We start from the raw sequence: 20,031 nt of genomic DNA, 5'->3' as shown, positions 1-20,031 counted from the left end.
TACTAATAAAACGAGGAGCAAACACTATTTTTTTTTTTTAGCAAATATTAAATGAGACGTAGAATAAACTGACTTCAGATGAAATATCCTGATTTTTAGGAAATCGCACATGATTTAGAGGAAAAAAACTCGAGGGTTCTCTCTGGTTTTACAGTTTCTAACTCTGATAAAAGCATAACAATCATATCTAATAATGATAATAATTTTGACTTATTAATAAAAGATATCACCTTCACCTATCTGCCAATCCATGTGTTTTAGTGCTAAATAGATCTTAGGGCCTTGATAGAAGGTTTCGGCTCAATGCTAACATGCTAAACCGCAGCTATGTTTATTACATTCACCATATTAGTTTGCACACATGCACGCTGAACTGGAATACTGCACATTTGCTAAAACATGCTGATTTCCACCGATGGAAGCATCACTCTGTGCTGTTTTTTTAGTCGTCCTGCTGAACTGCAGACGTGTTTGACTGTCTGTTGCAGCTGAACATGGGAGGAGTGCAGCTTTCTCAGTAGGCTTTGCTCTGAAATTGGCGCTGGGAGACTGTTTTGGAACAAGACTTGGGCGTGTTAGCCGGAGTCGCTGCACCCGGAGACCTACATCAGTAATGATACAATCTCAGACTGCGTCTAAGTGTCCCCTGTGTAACCGAGCCGCCTGCTGCTGTGTCATCAGGCTGGAATTGATCGGGGCAATAACAGGCCGGGCTGCCGTACTGTACTATTAGAGAGTTTGCTGCTGCTGGCCGCAGATAATAATTTGCAGCGAGGGTTTAATCGTCCCCGGCCTCTGAGCTAAAGGCTGAAGCTCGTGTTTACCTGCACTCGCTCTCCACTCTGCTGACTCTTGTGTAACAACAACGGCGTGTGTGTAATCATTTGTGCCGTGGCGCTAATAAGATATTAAAGTTTTCGTGACACGGAACAGATACCGGCGTGGCAAAGACTGCTTAACCGTCTGAACCCCCGGCAGTTTCTGGTTGTGTTTTTCCCCGCCGTCGGCTCATTATTTGCAGCAACTCAAAGTCCCTTCACCTCTATGGAACCAGAACAATAATGAGGAGAGGCACAGAGGACTTAAAAATATCTTTTGTGCAGCATTACATAGTTAGAATGCCTTAAAAAAATAAAAGCAAAGAATTTGACATCACCTGAAAAAACCTGGAATGAACAGAGACATGTTTCCAACAGGTGATGCCAGCACTGGGGGGAAACAAGCAAAAAAAAAAAAAAAAAATTAATTACATTTTTAAAACCTCTACAAACTTTCTTGACAGATGTTTCACCATGCACAATATATCTTCCAACAACTTATTGTTTTTAAACACGTTTTATTGATGAAATAGGTGCTATTTTCATCTCAGTCTCTGTTTTATTTCCAAACTTGTGTCCTCTGTGCTCTGTGTAAACACTGCCTGCAATTTAGCCGAATATTCCCAGAATTTTTGTCATGTGACTGTTGGTCGTAGCTGAGTCACTCAAGGCTTGTAAGTTGCGCTGAAATGTCCAGAATTTTTTGTTTTTTGCAGAAATTGGCTAAAATTTTAAATGACACATGTAGAGTACAATTTCTTTTTATTATGAAATATCACAATTTTGAGCTGAAATTTTTTGACCAATCAGCACGTCAAACTCGATTCAGTCAAGGTCACAATCTGTCCTTTATTTTTATTTTTTTAAATCCCACACTTGCTGCATCAGCGTCACGCCCAGTTTCACAGCGGAGGACACAGTTTTCAGGACTCGACCTTGTTAATAAATGCATCCAAAAACAACTGTTACATCTTCTTTAGTAACCTTGAAACTCTTCTCCTTCTCCTCTGCTTCCCTTCAGGCTGACAGGACCCTCTGGTTACCTGACCGACGGTCCAGGAAACTACAAGCACAAGACCAAGTGCACCTGGCTCATTGAAGGACAGTAAGTACAGCACACGAGTAATAGCACCTTTGCAACAGTTACGCTGCTTTTTAAGGACTCGGAGGTGAAGATTTGTCTGGAAATAGAACTTGCAGATTCACATTTTCTTGTGAAATTAGCTTTTAGGAGGTGAGTTTGACAGTTTAAATAATATATAATGTCACCTAATAGAATGTAGCCATAAATAATGCACTGCTTATCATTAGTTAAAAGTGTTATAAATCGATTTTTAAAGCAACTTCTGCTGCTTTTGTCACCCGAAATAAAAACCCTGAGAGTTATTCCATCTGAAATGATCGGAGGCTTTCTGCTCGACCGTCTCTGATTTGCTTGAAACCTTTTTATTTTAATAAACTTTACACATTTATAATGGTATCAGTGAAATTTTAGCTTCAAATATTAAATACTATCAGCAATCATTACGTTTTTGAGGTACAACTTGCCATACCTGCTCAATCAGTTCTGAAAATTCAACAAACATAACTTTATTTTCATGTTTCTGACCACGTATTTTATATTGAAAAGAACTCTGTATGCTTTATTTTGTATTAAATAACAGTGAGAATTTCAGACCTTTATCTTAAATTGTTTCTGAGATATTGTTGTGAGGATTATCTCAGAAAATATTTGATAAATCTGTGTCTTTTCTATCTATCTATATTTTATGCTGTAGAATTTCAGATAAATCAGAGCAGAAATTGTTCTAAAGATTTGATGATTTGGGCTCTTCCTGACCTGATTTCAGTAATGAAATAGAAGTTGAATTATCTTTAATAGCGTCCCCAATGTTGTCCTTCAAACAGCCTCAAATTTCAACACATGATCGCGCAGTTTTTAAAGGCCTTTTTGTCAGAAAGTGTTTGACAAATCAAGCTGCCATTTCACAGACATATTCCTATTTTATAGTAAAAAACTTTCATACAGATGAGTTGACATTGGATCTAATTCTGCAGCGCTGCTCGTTCTCGATGGTTTAGTGCATATCCGCATCCGGCATCAGAAATTTACAGCATCCAGAAGTTGATGGATGACGATTAATGGCAAAGTAACTGTGAGAAATCCAATATTCCTCCCGTGTTGTTCTAGTCAGCACATCCACGCCGCCGAGTATCGATTTACAGCGTCGGTTCTTAATTTTTCCTCGGCTGCCAGCTTATCCCAACCATAAACTCGTTGATTACATTTACATTTTAGGCGTTTGGCCAACGCTCTCCATCAGGAGGGATTAACGGTGAGTGACGATGTCGGGCTCAGGAGATCACGCTGGTGGATGTGAGGAGGCTTTGAACTCGTGACCTCCCTGTTCCTGGATGGCCTCTCTAATCACCGGACCACCGCGTCGTCCGGCGGCTTCCTTACACGCTGATGACACGTTTATACGCCGCCTGGAGCCCTCAGCCCGCCCTTAACGGGAGGTTAATGCAGTGGCACGTGCTCTCTATGCATCAGAATACTCTTAAAGAGGCTTTTATGCGCCTCAGATGTGCCGTCACTTCGAGCCTTCAAAAGCTTCCTCTGCAGCCGAGTGTGTTGAATCCGTTTGCAGTGGCTTGAAGGGGCTCTGCAGACCGAGACGCAGCGGAATAACTGGTAAAATATGACCGTCCTGGGTCAGCTGATGGCAGAAGCAGGCAGAGTTCAGGAAAATGTGGAGCTGCACCGTCTCACATTTTGTTCACACATTTGTTGTTTCAGTCTCCAAACTAAATTCTGTCAAATATTTGGAGAATTTCAGACGTTTTCAAAACCTCAGAAACCAGACAAGCTGTTTAAAATCTCCAGAAATATGACTCGCTACCATTAAATGTAGAGAGAATAGAAACAAAATAGTTTTCAGAGCATACAGCTGATTGAGTGGCTCCAGCAGATGCCCTTTTTTTAATAATTGATTCTTGAAAATGGGGGGAAAAGTGGCATTTAGTGACCTGGAAAGTCACTGTAAGTGCACATATATAGATTTATTCCTGTTTTATAACAAAAATACCGGCTTTGTTCCGCATTCTTCCTCCTTTTAAGGTCTCAAACGTCAGTGGAACTTGATGTGTGGCAAATTTTGGAAGACAAAATTCAATTTATTTTTGCTATTTTGACATCAAACGCATTTTTAGGGGTTCAGTACCCAGAAATACAACTTTCACAACCTTAAAATTGGGTGTGGATACAGACTTAATGGTTTCCAGTTGGTACATGGCTCCAGTAGAAGCTCAATTTTGCTTTTTGGCCTTTGCAAATGGTACAAATTGCAAAAATTATGAACGAAAGCGACATTAGTGTCCTTTAGAATCCACATATATAAATTTATCCGTATTTTATACCAAAAATACAAACTTTGTTCCGCATTTTATCAACTTGTAAGCATCAGTGGAACTTCCATAACGTCAGTAAAATACATGTGGCAGCTATTATAAGCAGAGAACCTTGACTTGTCATATTTGCCACATCAAATTCTCCTGATGTTAGAGGCTTCAAAAGTTGGTGAGATGTGGAGCAAAAACTGGATTTTAGTAGAAAATATGGATAAATCCATTTATATACACTGACAGGAAGTTTGTGGGTCCCCAGTATAACACTCATTGGAAAAATTTGCACTTTTTTCCCTTTTCCAAGCACCAATTTTTTTTTTTTTTAAATTGGAATCATTTCACCATTTTTATCCACTGGAAACTGTTTAGTCTGTGTCCTCGTTAAATTTTAAGCTGTACAATAACATTTTGGACCCTTAAAATGACTTCCCAGATTTTTTTCAGGGTGAAATGCCCCCCCAAAAAATCAGAAATTCTCAGATTTCAGCTAAAATCTTGCATTGATCTTAGTGTTTTGTCCCAAATGACAAAAATAGTGACCTAAATCTGAAACAACACGGCGTGACTGTCTTGCTGGTTTTGCTTAAAGGGATGACTTTGATCGTTTATTGACTTTTCTAAGAATAAGACATTTCTTTGTAAGATCTTCTGACATTTTAATTTTGACGAAATATGTACCAGTCACAAGTGGTCTTCTGTAACCAAACCTTCAGGCTGCTGCCATTCCTTCAGTCTGTTCATCTGTTGGTCAGAGGAGGAACTGCCACTATTAAATACAAAATCCTAAAAAAGAAAAACGTCTGGACATCTAAATAGAAGTTTGTGTTCCTCTTTCTTTATTTAAGGGATTTTTTTCGAGTCTCATGAACATCTACGGTCAAATAAAATTGTTTAAGAAGCCTATTCTTCCTGTTTTTGTGCAGTCTATCATTGCTGATAAAAACCCTCCACCACACACAGTTTATTTGAGGTTTAAAAATCTGTTGCTGCTATGCCATACAAATGCAGAACAGTAGCGGGAAGTTTCCAGCACACACATGCTTGTAAATTTCTCTGGGAAGTTGTGATTGTTTGTGCCATATCTCCTGGTTAATTATCCACCTTTAGTGCTCTTGAAATTCCTCCTGTTCTGATTGTGTAGAGAAACTGGGTGTTGCATTCGGCCATGTCAGCTGTAACTTGGAAATAACCTGGCGAGAGTGAAAGAAGGAACAAGGATGTGTGGATTCTATTTGAAATGTTAAAAACAATGAATTAGGCTGTAAAGCGATCCGAATGTGTTAAGCTTTTGCTCTACTGCAGCGGTGTCAGACTCATTTTAGCTCATTGAGAGTCCAATTTTCTGTCAAGTGACCAGTAAAATCACAACATAATAACCTATAAATAACCACAAATTGTTCCTTTATTTTAGTGCAAAAAAGTGCATTCTGAAAATGTTCACATTTAAAGAATTATCTTTTTACAAAACATCATGAGCTACCTGAAATTTCTCAAGAAAAATAAGTTCAATTTCAGCAACAGTATGCCTCAGTTTATCATTTACACATGACGACTTACAGATCGCTGTTTGTGCTAAGGAGCAAAACATTTAGTCGCTGGTATCTGGAACTGAACGATATATTATTTTACTTTGTGATCAAAATGATCAACAAAGTCAGACAAAAAAGATAAAAAAACCAACAAAAAATAAGACAAAGTGTTACAAAAATCAGACGTGAAATGACAAAAACGAGACACAAAACGTCAAAAAAAAGAGACGTGACATGAAAAAAAACACCAAAATAGACAAAAAAGTTACAAATTTATCAAAAAATGAACAAACGACAAAAATTTGACAAATGATACAACACATCAAAAATGGCAAAAGCAAGAAGCAAAACAACAAAAAAGTAGACTAGAAACAAAAGTGAGACAAAAATAATCACTCGACAAAAACGATACAAAACATTGAATAGGAAGGAAAACGCAGAATGACAAAAACAAGAAACAAAATGACAAAATATTTAAAAAATCAGATGTAAAATGACAAACGAGACAAAACCACAAAAAGTGAGACAAATAATATGAAACGAAACAGAGACAAAAAAATCACACAAAAATACAAGTGAGACAAAAAGGAAATGCAAAACGAAAAAAATGAGAAACAAAATGACAAAAACATGAGACAAACAACAAAAGTCAGACAAAATACAACAAAGACAAGACAATATTACAAAAACGAGACACAAAATGTCAAAAAATGAGACAAATGACATCAAAAACACTAAAAACAGACAAAAATTAAACGAACAGTTACAAATTAACAAAAAAATGAACAAACGACAAAAATGAGACAAAAAATGAGACAAATGATACAACACATCAAAAAATGACAAAAGCAGGAAGCAAAACAACAAAACAGTAGACTAGAAACACAAGTGAGACAAAAAAATCACCCGACAAAAACGATACAAAACATCAAATAGGAAGGAAAACACAGAATGACAAAAAGGAAACACAAAATGACAAAAACAAGAAACAAAATGACAAAAACATGAAAAAATATTTTTTTTAAAATCAGATGCAAAATGACAAACGAGACACACAACCGCAAAAAATGAGACAAATGACATGAAACAAAACAAAAAGAGACAAAAAACACACAAAAATGCAAGTGAGACAAAACGACAAAAATGAGAAAAACATGAGACAAACAACAAAAGTCAGACAAAAAGCAACAAAGATGAAACAATATTACAAAAATGAGACACAAAAGAACAATCTAGCATTTTACTTTATGATCAAAACAACTCGTCATGATGTAGAAACTATTTTACATTTACAGTGTTACAATTTTACAATCTGCACTTGATGTCTTCTCTGTAATCTTTACACTTTGCAAAGCTGGGCTGGATTGGACCCTCTGTCGGCCCGGTTCTGGCCCACGGACCGCATGTTTGACACCCCTGCTTTGGAGGAAAGGGTTAAAAACTTTGTGTTATGAAACCACTTCAGCAGCACAAAAATTCCCGCCTGGTCTGATAACACAGGAGGCCTTTTAGCTTCGCCATTAGCGGGGTTTTGTTAGCGTTAAAGCAACATCAAACAGACTTTTGTCGTCGCTCTAATGCGCGTTTCTTTGTCTTGCAGGCCGAACACGATTCTGCGACTTCGTTTCAACCACTTTGCGACCGAATGCAGCTGGGATCACCTCTACGTGTACGACGGCGACTCCATCTACGCTCCGCTTCTGGCCGCTTTCAGGTTTGTGCTGATGTGATCACTTCTTCACCAAAAAAGCAGTTTTTCTCCAATTTTGCTCATTTTAACTCCAAAAATTGGTTCCTTTTGTGGAAGTGAAGGGAGAAAACATTTGACACATTGTTTAGCTCGCATGCCTCCAAAATATAGTGCTAAGACGCACATAAATAAAAATAAAGTCATAAAAAGATTAATTTGCAAACCACCTAATGTTGGTGTGCACAGTTTTAGATAAGCAAACACTGTGAAGATAAGGCTTTCAGAATCAGTAACGTATTTTACCCCTCCTGTTGTCTTCATTTACGGGCACCAAAAAAATTTTTCTTGTCTGAAGAAAACCCAAAAAATCTGCAAAAAAAATTCCCCAAATTTCTGAAAGTTTTCTAAACCTTCAGGAAGAAAATTTCAATAATTCCTTAAAAGTTTTACTTAAAAAAAAAAAAAAAAAAGACAAACCCAAATTTGGCAAGAAAATAGTTTTAAATGCTTTTTTTAAAAAAAATGAGTAAAAATCTTCAAAAAAAAATCCTAAAAATATCTAAAGTGATTCCATATATATCAGTAAAACTTCTAATATTTCATTCGAGAATATTCACAAAAAATCAACCAAAATCCAGCAAAATTCACTGGATTTTTTTTTTTGTGAATGTTCTGAAGAAACATTTTTAACATTTTTTCCCCACCAAAAAATGTTCAGAAGTTTCACTGTGAAAATATATATTTGAGGGTTAAATCGCTATTGAAAACCCACTTTTATTGACTTGCTTTTATGTCTAGTTTCCTTTTAGCTTTATTTATGCATTTAATTAGTTCTGTTTTGCATTATGTCCTGTTTATTTTAGATGCTCTCCTTTCTGTTTTATTTTACTTTTGGCTGCCTGGTTCTTTGGTGTGATGTCGCCTCTCTTAGTCTTTAATTTGACCCCTCAGTCTTATTCTTTAATTTTTAAACTGCCTAGTTCCTTTGTTTGATTTGCGTGCAAATCTAGCCAATTATTGATTTCATTTTTGATCATTTTTACCATTTATTTTAATTGACTGCTCTGCCTTGTCTCCTATATCTTGCTTGATTGTCTGTGCTGAGTTTGTATTATTAATTTTATTGCAGTAAATTATACCAGATTCAAGCCTTGGCTCAAAATGCACGACACATTTGAGGTAAAATATGCAAAAGTGGTAAGAAGATGATTTGAAATGAGTGTTTCTGTTGCAGTGGTCTGATAGTTCCCGAGCGTTACGGGAACGAGACGGTTCCTGAGGTGGTGTCTCAGTCCGGCTACGCCTTGCTGCACTTCTTCAGCGACGCCGCCTACAACCTGACCGGCTTCAACATTTCCTACAGGTGAGAGAAATCTCCTCCGTTACCATGACTGCATCCGACACGTCCTTGTTGAATGTGTGGAAACAAAATAACCAAGGGAGGAAGAAGGTCGTGTGCTTTTTGTGTTTTTCATATTTGAAATGAAACCGTGGTCGGCTTCTGAAATATAACCAGAGCTTCTTCAACACGACTCTGGACAAAATGAAGTTTGTTCTGCAGACTGAGTGAGCCCAAAAACAAAATGAAACGTCAGAATTTCTCTAAACCTCCTGAACCCCAAGGTTATCTTCATGAAATCACCAAAATTACACCATTTATTAGAGTCAGAAACTGTAAAAGCAGAAACTTTCCGACAGTTTTGTAAGGAAGTTTAACCAAATCTAAGCTTGAAATTACAACATTTCCCCAAAGTCACTTCATTCTAGGTGTCTCATTTGAAAATCCACCAAAAATAAACAATTTTTTACAACCAAATTCTCCAGAAAGTAAAAAAATTCTGCACTCCTTGGTGCAACTGACAAACCACAAGTGACTTGACTTCAAACAGCAGTCACGTGACAAAAAAACAGAAACTATTCGGCTGGACTGCAGGAAGTGTAACAGAAGAGAAGCGAAGAAACAAATATGAGAGACTAGGAGCAAAATAAAACCTACTTTATTAATAAAACTAATGCAGCATGGCTCCGAAACGGTGAACAGGAAGTTCACAGGACGTTACAGGAAGTTTGTAGTGCTCCCAATATACCCTTCATCTTAAAATTATACACTTTTTTCATTGTCAGGGAATTGTTAACCATTTCTATCCAATGGAAACCGTTTTATCTGTGTCCTCACTAAACTTCAAGCAGTGTGAGTTATATTTCTGGAGATTTTGGACCCTTAAAATGACTTCCCAGAGTTTTTTGAATGGTGAAATACCCACAATAATTACACAAAAGTCTCAAATTTAGGTAAAATCTTGCATTGAGCTTAGTTTTGGGGCCCAAATGACAGAAATAGTGACCTGAATGTGAGACGACACGGCGTGACTCTCCTGTTTGTTTTGCTTCAAGGGATGACTTCAATCTTTTATTGACTGTTATTGGAATAAGACATTTCTTTCTACTTCCAGTCATGACTGTGTTGCTTCCATTCTCTTGGAAAGTGACAGTTTAAGTCACTTGATGTAGATTTTTCGATGCAGTAGGGCTAAAATTGCAGTGAAAAATCTACCTTAAAGTGACTAAATATTTAACAGAAGCTAAAAAGAACACCCAGAAATTGCTCTGAGTTCAGAGGGTTAAACAACGTTCTCGGTCCCCTCCTTGGTTTTTCTGTCTCGGCTGCAGTAACAGCTCGCACACATCATTTTGTTCTAATCCTCGGAGCTCGCCGTCCTGCCCAGCCTCCGGGTTTGCGTCTCTCGGGGTCCAAACGGTGTCAGTCGCCGGATAACAAGCGTCTGCTAAGTGACAGATACCTCGATGCGGAGCCCTGACAGGACAAACCTCAGTAGGAATCATTTCTGAGCCGCGCGTCGGTGAAGGGCCCACTTCACAGGCTTCCTCCGGACGTGATGACGCTTGCAAACCTTCACTTTCTGCAGCGCTCAGCCGCTCGGCCGGCTGACAGCGTTTCAGCAGAGGATCACGTCGTCCTTTCTGCTGCCGCATCGCCAGCATCTAGTGTTCACACTCACTGTGGCGTCACTGGGTTTGACATATTTGCTACCTGCCTGTCTGCTAAGGGACACTGGAAGCAAATAAAAGGTGTGAGAATCCTGTAAACAACTCAAGAAATACATTTTGTTCCCTGCCGTATCAGTTGAATCAGTGCAGAGATGGCTTAATATTTACAGTAGTGGTGGTGATCTAGTTTCTTACCCTTAGATGCTCCAGTGATTGGACCTTTTCCATAAGTGGGTTGATAATTGACCCGCAAGAAAATGACATCACCGGGTCATTTTTGACCCACTTATGCCTGTAAGTGTTAAATACATTTTTTAAAATGAAGCAACAAACATGCAAACTAATAACTGAAAACATGTTTTTGGGTCATTTCATGTGAAAAAACACACAACTTCCAGAAAAGTGGTTGCTGCACCATTGACAATTTTCTGAGGGTTTTATGTGCTGAAAGATAGTTACAATAGAACTTTCCATGCAAAATTATAGGTCTCTATCTCTACTAGTTCCAAAGTTATGACCTCTTCAAATTTCTGGAATTTGGACCTAAACCCACCCCCTAAATCCTCGCCTAGGATTTTACACTATTTAACGGCTTATTTCTCAGCCTTTAGACATTGTTGATGGCTGAAATTTGGCAGACAAGCTCACAGCAACCATCTGACATCACATGTAGCCTCACAGCCTCCTAGCTACTCTCTGCAGACTACAGGAGCCTTCTAAAAATGCTACAAAATTAAGGAAAACACACTCACGAGTAGGTTTCAGGGGTCTAAAATTGCTAGAAATGTTATAAATGTTGACCCAAGGACCGCTCTGTCCTATTCTAAACAAAATTGTATGATAACTTACAAAGTTGGAGACTTCTGGGGGTATCCTATAGAAAGATATGAGCTGCTAAAGTACGTACCCCACAAAAAGTGACCCAATTTTGGTGAGGCCAAAAGGCAATGTGGCACAGGTGGTAGAGATCTATGAATTTGTATAAAATATCGAAGGAATGTATGACGTAAATAACAAATTACATTTTGAAATTTAGTGATATCTATGTTTTTAGACACAATTAATAACAATGGAGATAAATACATTTTATGAAACTGTTAAATTCTTTAAACTGTTTTTTACCGGAACTACTTTCTACCGAATAAATAGTCCCTCTTCTCTCCCTGTGAGCTCCAACTTCACTGGATAAAACCTCCAAACGGCTCCTAATTTAACCCCTGCCAGCGAATACCTTTCCCATTTGTGTAATAACGCTTTGCTGCTGACACTTGGTGCAAATATTTGTCGATTCAGTGCCGATAAGCTGCATTTTGGTACTCGTGCTGCTCTGTGTGTGCTTTGTTTGGGTCACTCGAGGTAAAACTCGGGTACCAGCCGGCGTTAAAAACACAAAATGTAAATCATTTGCTGCGCTGACACACAACGTCGATACAGTAACACACTGTAAATCAGAGCAGAGGAGCCACTTTAAAAAAATTAGACCAAACTCCAGTTTATTGATTTTTGTTTTTTTTCTCCCTCTGCAGCAGGAAAGCACAGAGCGGCTGCTGCTGTGACACAATTGGATAATTGAAGACCTCTCCGCTGACCCCTTTCTCTACATTAGCAATCGCAGATATACATATTTATGTGTTCTCTGGGTTCATTTGAGGTTTGCACCGTCTGCATTGTGTCTTTTATCTCGTGCTCGACTTCATTCTCTATCTGGCATCTGCTTGTCACAGTCGAGTGACGACTTCTTTGCAAACTTTATCCTCTTATGCTGCGCTTGCTCATGGATTTGTCGACGCAGGAAACGTGTTAATCCGCGTGTCTAGACGACAAACATCCACTCAGAATAATACAGAAATGGAATGGCGGTTCTTTTAATCTGCAAAACATACACTCCTGTGAAAAAAGATTCATCCTGTTATCCGATATCTCCTATTTTTGCACATTTGTCACGCTTAAATGTTCCAGATCATCAAACTAATAGTTACTTTTATCAAATATCAGACACAAAATGCAGTTATTAAATGGTCATTTTTGAAAACGTATTGGCTCGTTGTCAGGCTGCAGCTGAAATCATGATTTTGCACTTCTATTAAATTAGATTGATGATATTAAGTGTGATAAATACACAAAAATAGACTAAATCTGTCGGGGGGGGGGGGGATTACTTTTCCACAGCGCTGTAGAAGCATGTCGATCAAACGTTGATTCACGAGTGAGAAAAACAAGAGGAAAAGGCCAGAAAATGTCCTTTATTTCCCCCGAGCTGCCAGAAAAGTAGAGTCTGTCCCTTGTAAACATCTGCAAAGGGCACAATGGACCCCCTCGCATCGGCACCGTCGCCATAGCGATGGGATTGAAGCCGGGTCTGAGGAAGAGCGAGCCGGATGAAAGCGAAGCGCCCCGGGGCCCCCCTGGTCTTTGGTGTCTGGGAGAGGTGGAGGAGCCCGAACATCAAACCATCAGACGGCGAAGGAACATGAAAGAACGGCGACGGGGCCCTTTGTGTCTTTCCGTCTCGCTTGTATTCAGCGGCAAAGAAGCGAAACGTCTCATTTCGGCGTCTCGCTTTGATGGATGATAGCGTTTGGTTTTTTATTTTTCTTCTTTTGTTTCTCAGTTTACAGCCAAACTTTTGACGCGGAGTTGTCGACGCTCAGAAGCAACATTAGGGTCATTTTCCAACCACGGAACTGGAGGTGATGGCAGCTTTTGTTTGACTTTCACTTCCTGTATTTCACCGAGACAGCCCATATATTATTATTTTTTAGAAAACTCCGGCTGTCACTGAGCTTTTTTGTTGTTCTCCTGACATTCGAGGTCAGTTTCAGGTTTTTATGAAGCTTCAGTAATAAAATGTAGTAACGCTTTACTACATTTATAAAATATTATAAATGGAATGTAAAAATGTATATCTGAACAGTTTTTGGTAACACTTTATAATAACTATACACTATTAAGCATTAGTTAAGCATTGGTTCAGCATAATTTCAGCATTAGTTAATCCTTAAATCCTCATGAACTCATCATGAATTCACCATTAGTAATGGATTACAAAGCATTAGTAAAGACAGTTTTAAATGTTCAACCAACACATTATTAAGCATTAGTTAAACATTAGTAAAGTGCTTAATTCATCGTTAACTAATCATTTGTAACTAATTAGTTATACGTGCTTAATTAATCATGAATTCATGATCTGTATGGCATTTATTATGCATTACACTTAATAAATCCGGTTAAAAATGTTTTGTTGCTCATTGATAATCTCAGTTGTTAATACTTTATAAAGGGTTAGCAACTGTGTTAGTATATGAGTTACAAACACATATTCATACTCAATGAATAACTTATTAATGCGGTTACTACTCATTAGTTCAGTATATTCCTTGAGCCCATCTAAAGTGAGGACTATCTATGCTTTATAAAGCATTTATAAATGACACAGAAGCAAAGATATACAAAGTGTCAGTTTTATTGGTCCCAAACAATACAAGCTCTTTTAAATACACACTTTGCAATCCTTAACATTTCAAGTAAACTGGTGAACTATCCCTTTAGGGCACACACACACCAGAGGTAAGTGGCTGCCCTTGAAGTGTACAAAGTGCTTTACAGTAAGACAAATATACCGTTTTCAAATATTGCAAGATAACACTAGATAATTTCTGCAACCTGTTTGCCTCTACGATCAGCTGTCATCTCTCCAGCGTGACTTCTGCATTTTGGAGCATGCGCACTAGCGTTTTTGACGGTAAGAGCATGCGCACTAGCGTTTTTGACGGTAAGAGCATGCGCACTAGCGTTTTTGACGGTAAGAGCATGCGCAGTAGCGTCTTACGCGTCCCAGAGTCCTACAAGTCCCAGCCTCCTCCGCGGTTCTGGAGAGCGAGACCGCGCGGGTTTTTTTATTTTTCTCAAATGCGGAAGTCGGAGAGAGAACCCGCTGGAGAGATGGCAGCTGATCGTAGAGGCATACAGGTTGCAGAAATTATCTAGTGTTATCTTGCAATATTTGAAAACGGTATATTTGTTTTACTGTAAAGCACTTTGTGCACTTCAAGGGCACACACACACCAGAAGTAGGTGGCTGCCTGATTCTGGGATTCCGCCAATTCAATGGGAAACGAGCGGATTCCTCCTCCTGCAACTTTTACCTTTGGCAGGAGGAGGAATGTACTCGTTTCCCATTGAAATGCACTGGCGGAATCCCAGAATCAGGCAGCCACTTACCTCTGATGTGTGTGTGCCCTAAAGAGATAGTTCACCAGTTTACTTGAAATGTTAAGGATTGCAAAGTGTGTATTTAAAAGAGCTTGTATTTTATTTTTCTATTTTATACGATCACAGACTGTTGTTATTTGAAGATGTTTGTCAAGTTTACTTGAAATTTTATAGATTGTATTTGTTTAAAGTGTGTATTTAAAAGAGCTTGTATTGTTTGGGACCAATAAAACTGACACTTTGTATATCTTTGCTTCTGTGTCATTTATAAATGCTTTATAAAGCATAGATAGTCCTCACTTTAGATGGGCTCACGGAATATACTGAACTAATGAGTAGTAACCGCATTAATAAGTTATTCATTGAGTATGAATATGTGTTTGTAACTCATATACTAACACAGTTGCTAACCCTTTATAAAGTATTAACAACTGAGATTATCAATGAGCAACAAAACATTTTTAACCGGATTTATTAAGTGTAATGCATAATAAATGACATACAGATCATGAATTCATGATTAATTAAGCACGTATAACTAATTAGTTACAAATGATTAGTTAACGATGAATTAAGCACTTTACTAATGTTTAACTAATGCTTAATAATGTGTTAGTTGAACATTTAAAACTGTCTTTACTAATGCTTTGTAATGCATTACTAATGGTGAATTCATGATGAGTTCATGAGGATTTAAGGATTAACTAATGCTGAAATTATGCTGAACCAATGCTTAACTAATGCTTAATAGTGTATAGTTATTATAAAGTGTTACCCAGTTTTTTTTAACTTCCTATATTTATAATTTTAACTTTACTTTTATTTGCTGTTATATATTTCTCGTTTCATTTTATTGTTCTTGAGAAAAATCTGTCGAATTTAAACACACACACGTTTAAATTGTCCTTAAAAAGTTTACCTTTTTAAAACTAAAATAAAACATTTGTGGCTCACTTTTTCCACCGTAGAATGTGAAGATGCTTTGAGCAAATATTAAAATGATCGCACTTCAGGCCCACTGGATTACAGCCATTTTCTGCCTGACACATTTTTTAACACAAATTTATAAAAACAAAACTGCTTTGTTGAAATTTATGTTTTTGAAGGAGAATTTTCCTAAACTTATATTTTGTCCTTTAGCTTGACTTTAGGTGGCTGAATACGCTTTATATAGATATATATATATAATATATAAAATGAAAAAAGCATTGCTTGGATGTTTTCAAGTTCTAAAGTACGTCATGCATTTTGTTATAACTGCACAAGTCATGGCAAAATGCCAGTTAATCACGAGTAGTTTTCTTTGGTTTATAAAGGCTCTTTTTATTGTGGCTCATGCACTTATAGATTGACACATGGGATGTTTTCCATATTACACTGTACAGTTCAGAATGTTTGGCCTTTCCTGCCTTTGGTGTTTGCTGATTGCATTTATTTTATGATGCCGTTTCCTTAGTCCCAGTTTATATTGTTTTGTTTTGTTTTTGGTTGCTCTGTAAAGCGCTGCTTTGCAGGAACAGTTGTACCTTTTGAAAAGCGTCTTGTTTACTGCAGCTTGCTCTTAGATGCTCAGTCTATTTTCTTGTCTTTTTATGCACTTTAATGATCTTAATGTCTACTTTTATGTTTTATTTGCATGATTTTAATACACGTCTACCTTTAAATCATTTTTTAAAGACTGAATTGTCTTGTGTACAAATTGTGCTTTCCAAGAAGGTACAACACCCTTGAACAAGAAAGGACGGATTGTTGCCGATTTTAGCTTCAGGCCTGTAGACAGCGAGACGTCCTGAGATGTTTTGCACCGCTCTCACTGTTTCTTCTTCCCTGCTTTTACAGGGTGAACACGTGTCCCAACAACTGCTCCGGCCGAGGCGAGTGTCGCGTGGGAAACTCCACGGCTTCGGTTTACTGCGAGTGCGAAGCCAACTGGAAGGGGGAAGCCTGCGACATCCCGTACTGCCTGGCCGACTGCGGCTCCCCCGATAGAGGCCACTGCCAGGGCAAGACCTGCATCTGCAAGACCGGATGGCAAGGTGGGACAACGGCTAATATGATGTTCATGTCACTTCACTTTCACTGAACTCGCTGGAGAAACCACAAGTTGGTTTCAACAAGTCTAAAGATGCCAAACCTCCCTCAGTGACTAAAATAAGCAGCCTGTTGGGTTTGTCTAAGCAGCGGGTAGCTCAGGGGCATCACTAGGTTTTAAGAACAGGGGATGTGAGTGAACGTTTAATTTCAAAAACACTGAGAATTTGCTTTTCCACTTTTTTCATGGGGGGCAAAGTTCAGCAGTCCATATCTCTCTAAATAATGTGCCTAGACGGCTCCCCCTGTATACGTTATAAGCCAGTCTGGTCTAGAGCAATACTAAATGGTGCTAAGACATTAATCTGTAAGATTTCTAGTATTTTTAACACCCTTAACCCTACTCGCGAGTGTTTTTTAAAAATAATTTATACATCTTGGGCAGGCCCCCCTGCTCTGTAGAGACTTCTCCTGAGTGTGTGTGTTGTTTCTAGGACATCACCAACATGTAGAGAGCTTGGAGAAAAAATTTCAAGTCTCTGTGATGCCCAGAAGCAGAGATATAAGCATTTTAATACCTAAAAATTCCAGGCGAGGATTGGGGGAGGGGGGCATTTTGGCCTGAATTATTAAAATTTGAAAATGTCATAACTCAAAAACTACTGGGAGTAGATACCTGTAATTTTGCACATAAAGTTTTTTTTTTTATCATGATCTCCCACCACTATCTTCCAAAGCCAAATTGAAAATGGTGCTGCAACCCCCATCTGTGAATTCAGACGCAATTGGTCAATACTGAAATTAAAGCATGCCTTCTGCATACTTTTAAGATGTTTTTATGCAGTTGTGGTGCTTTCAGTAGTAAAGAAACCAGATGCAACAACTCCGCCGAAGCCTTTGTGTCCGTTTGATGCAGAGCTGTTGGACCTAAGTATGAGATGATTAGATCAGAGAGCAGTAAAACTCCACAGATCATTTTTACAAGCCTGTTTCCAGACCTCTCAATCGCCTGCAACATCTGTGAGTTGATTTATAGAAAGAATAAAGTCAAACAAACCGCCAGCCAAGTGTGATTAAGTGCCCCAGAGTGTCATGTTTTTAGAAACTGCAACAGAACACCGCTCATGTAATCAAAAAAATGTTTTTAGAGAAAGGAAAAACTACCACTATTCAGCGTGGAATTTCAATGTAAAAGAACATCATTTTATTGTTGATAGATGTTGGAAAATGTTCTCCTTTTAGTGGGAAAACTTTCTAAACCACCAAACACGAAGCCGTGCTCGGCTTATTCGGGTCACAAAGCAAAAAAAAAAAAAAAAATGAACAAGAATCGGTTTTTATGTTTCTGTGGAATTTAAAGTGATTTAATCTGTCGTTTTTAGGCGCATTTTTCAGCCTCGGTGCCTCATTCTGACTCTGAATTTGAACAATAACACAACTTTTTGCTGCAAATTTTCTTTTTTTTTCAAACAAACCCAGGAATAAATGCAAATAAAATCGGGTAAACATCCAGTGCAGCTGAGTTCTGAGCAGCTCCAGTGAAGCAGTTGGAGGTTTAGTCAGGAGAGTTATCTTTTATCCGTCCAGATTTTGCCTGTTTATCTGGTGATTCAGACCAGTGCCTCCTTCAGCTTTAAGCCTGAACCACTATTATTGAGGCTTTCTGCTGCCCCCACAGCATCCATCTGCTGTTTCGGATGAACTTTTCGCGGGATCAGCTTCCTCATCGTTTCGGGTTGAGTCATGACTATTGAGTCCTTTTATTTGGCGATGTCCTGACACTACTGTGTCCTTTTCGGATCAGACCATACGGGCGTTTTAACCGCTCTATTAGTTCTTAAACGGCTCCACTGCGCCGCTCCGGCAAGCAGAGACAACGGCTTAATTTAACTGCAGTTATATCAGCGGCTCCGTGTGCTCACGATCTAATTACAAAAAGCTAAGGGAGTTGAGAAACAGACTGGCGTTTTCTTTAGCCTTTATTACCCTGTCATGGTGTTTTAGCAGAGGAATAGCGCGCTCGGTGTGCTGTGTGCTGCCAGCTTTTAAATGAACTCATTTTCTACATCAACCAGTGTGAAAAGCAGAGACAGATGCCCGTTTAGCTAAGCCACCACTGCATTTAATCTGTCTTTTTAAGGAAGGCAGTGTTTGCTTTATTTATGGAAATGCCACCAAGTTACAAAGCTAGTTTTATTATTTCACTCGAACCAGGTTGAAGAGCATTCGCCACCAGGTTTGTTGGTCTTTTTTCCAGCTGCTAAACAAAACAAAAAGGAGTGAGCAAAGTGACCTTGATTGTTTGACTGAATCACAATGCTTCCTTCCTTGGCACATTGCCGCCTGTGCATTGTTTTGATAATGATCAATAAGACACTTCCCCAGTGGTTAACACCCTGTTTCTGCTGTGCGGTGGAGTGACAGCACTAATTAGTCAGTGGATGTTCCTTTTTTTCCAAGCAGGATTTATTTCATCGGGTAGGACGGACAGACCGTAGATGAACAGGATCGACAAAATGCCCTCAATCCCCCTCCATAACCTCGGCCGTTCAAGAGGGGGACAGGAAACGGCCAATCTTTCTATTCCTGACTTATTAGTTGTTTGCCAAATAACTTTTCAGACTCTTTTCCCTTCATTCAAGGCTGATTCCGGTTTATGTTATGTGTTATTGTTCTTGCGAATAAACAGGGGAAGGCAGCTCTGACTGGAGACTGAACAGTTATTCCACTGACAACAGTCAACACCATGTGATTTTTTTTTTTTCTCCGAAAAAGGATGTCTGCATGCAGCTCAGAATGTGTAACCATGAGAATGCACACATTGCCGTGGTGCTTAGAACTTAAAGAGAGACTGTGGAAGGAGATTATCTGTCATCATCTTTATATTCCATCATTGAAAGAGTTATAATTGAAATAATTGCTGCCAGACTTTGGAGATGCTTTGATTTTAAGCTCGACATTTTCTATTAATGCTGCTCAGTCTGAAGTTCTAAATTCTCCAGGAATCTTTTAGTCGGTACATTACCTCCTCCTCCTTTTCTGTGTTTTATGAGGGGCAATGCAACCGTCTACATAGCAGCATGTAATGTGCATACAGCCGCCTCTCTAGCATCAAACACAGCTACAAATTTTCCATCAATGCTGCTCAAATGTAGCCTAGCCACGCTAGAACCAGGTCTGAAGACACAAGGGTCTAGGAACTCTCGACAGGGAGGGAGGCGGGCTAAAAGGTTGTCTTTCAAATCACTCTGCAGCAGTTGGGTAGGTATACAACCAATCAGCGCAACGAATAGGCTGACGGAGTTCCTAGAGGATGCGGGAGTTCGGTGAA

General features: G+C 38.7%; 1 protein-coding gene across 2 annotated transcripts in view; it reads left to right on the top strand.

Moving 5' to 3' along the window:
* atrn (attractin) overlaps window positions 1–20,031 on the top strand; it is a 205,123-nt gene that overhangs the window by 20,442 nt on the left and 164,650 nt on the right. For both annotated transcript variants that reach the window (XM_051951584.1, XM_022191616.2), the window contains exons 2-5: window positions 1,840–1,923; window positions 7,356–7,469; window positions 8,680–8,808; window positions 16,509–16,705. In XM_051951584.1, the coding sequence (XP_051807544.1) occupies window positions 1,840–1,923; window positions 7,356–7,469; window positions 8,680–8,808; window positions 16,509–16,705 (524 nt within the window). The remainder of the gene's footprint in view (window positions 1–1,839; window positions 1,924–7,355; window positions 7,470–8,679; window positions 8,809–16,508; window positions 16,706–20,031) is intronic.

The sequence above is a fragment of the Acanthochromis polyacanthus genome, chromosome 1 (genome assembly GCF_021347895.1).
Source record: "Acanthochromis polyacanthus isolate Apoly-LR-REF ecotype Palm Island chromosome 1, KAUST_Apoly_ChrSc, whole genome shotgun sequence".
Taxonomy (NCBI): Eukaryota; Metazoa; Chordata; class Actinopteri; family Pomacentridae; genus Acanthochromis; species Acanthochromis polyacanthus.
This window is presented reverse-complemented; position numbering and strand designations above follow the sequence as displayed.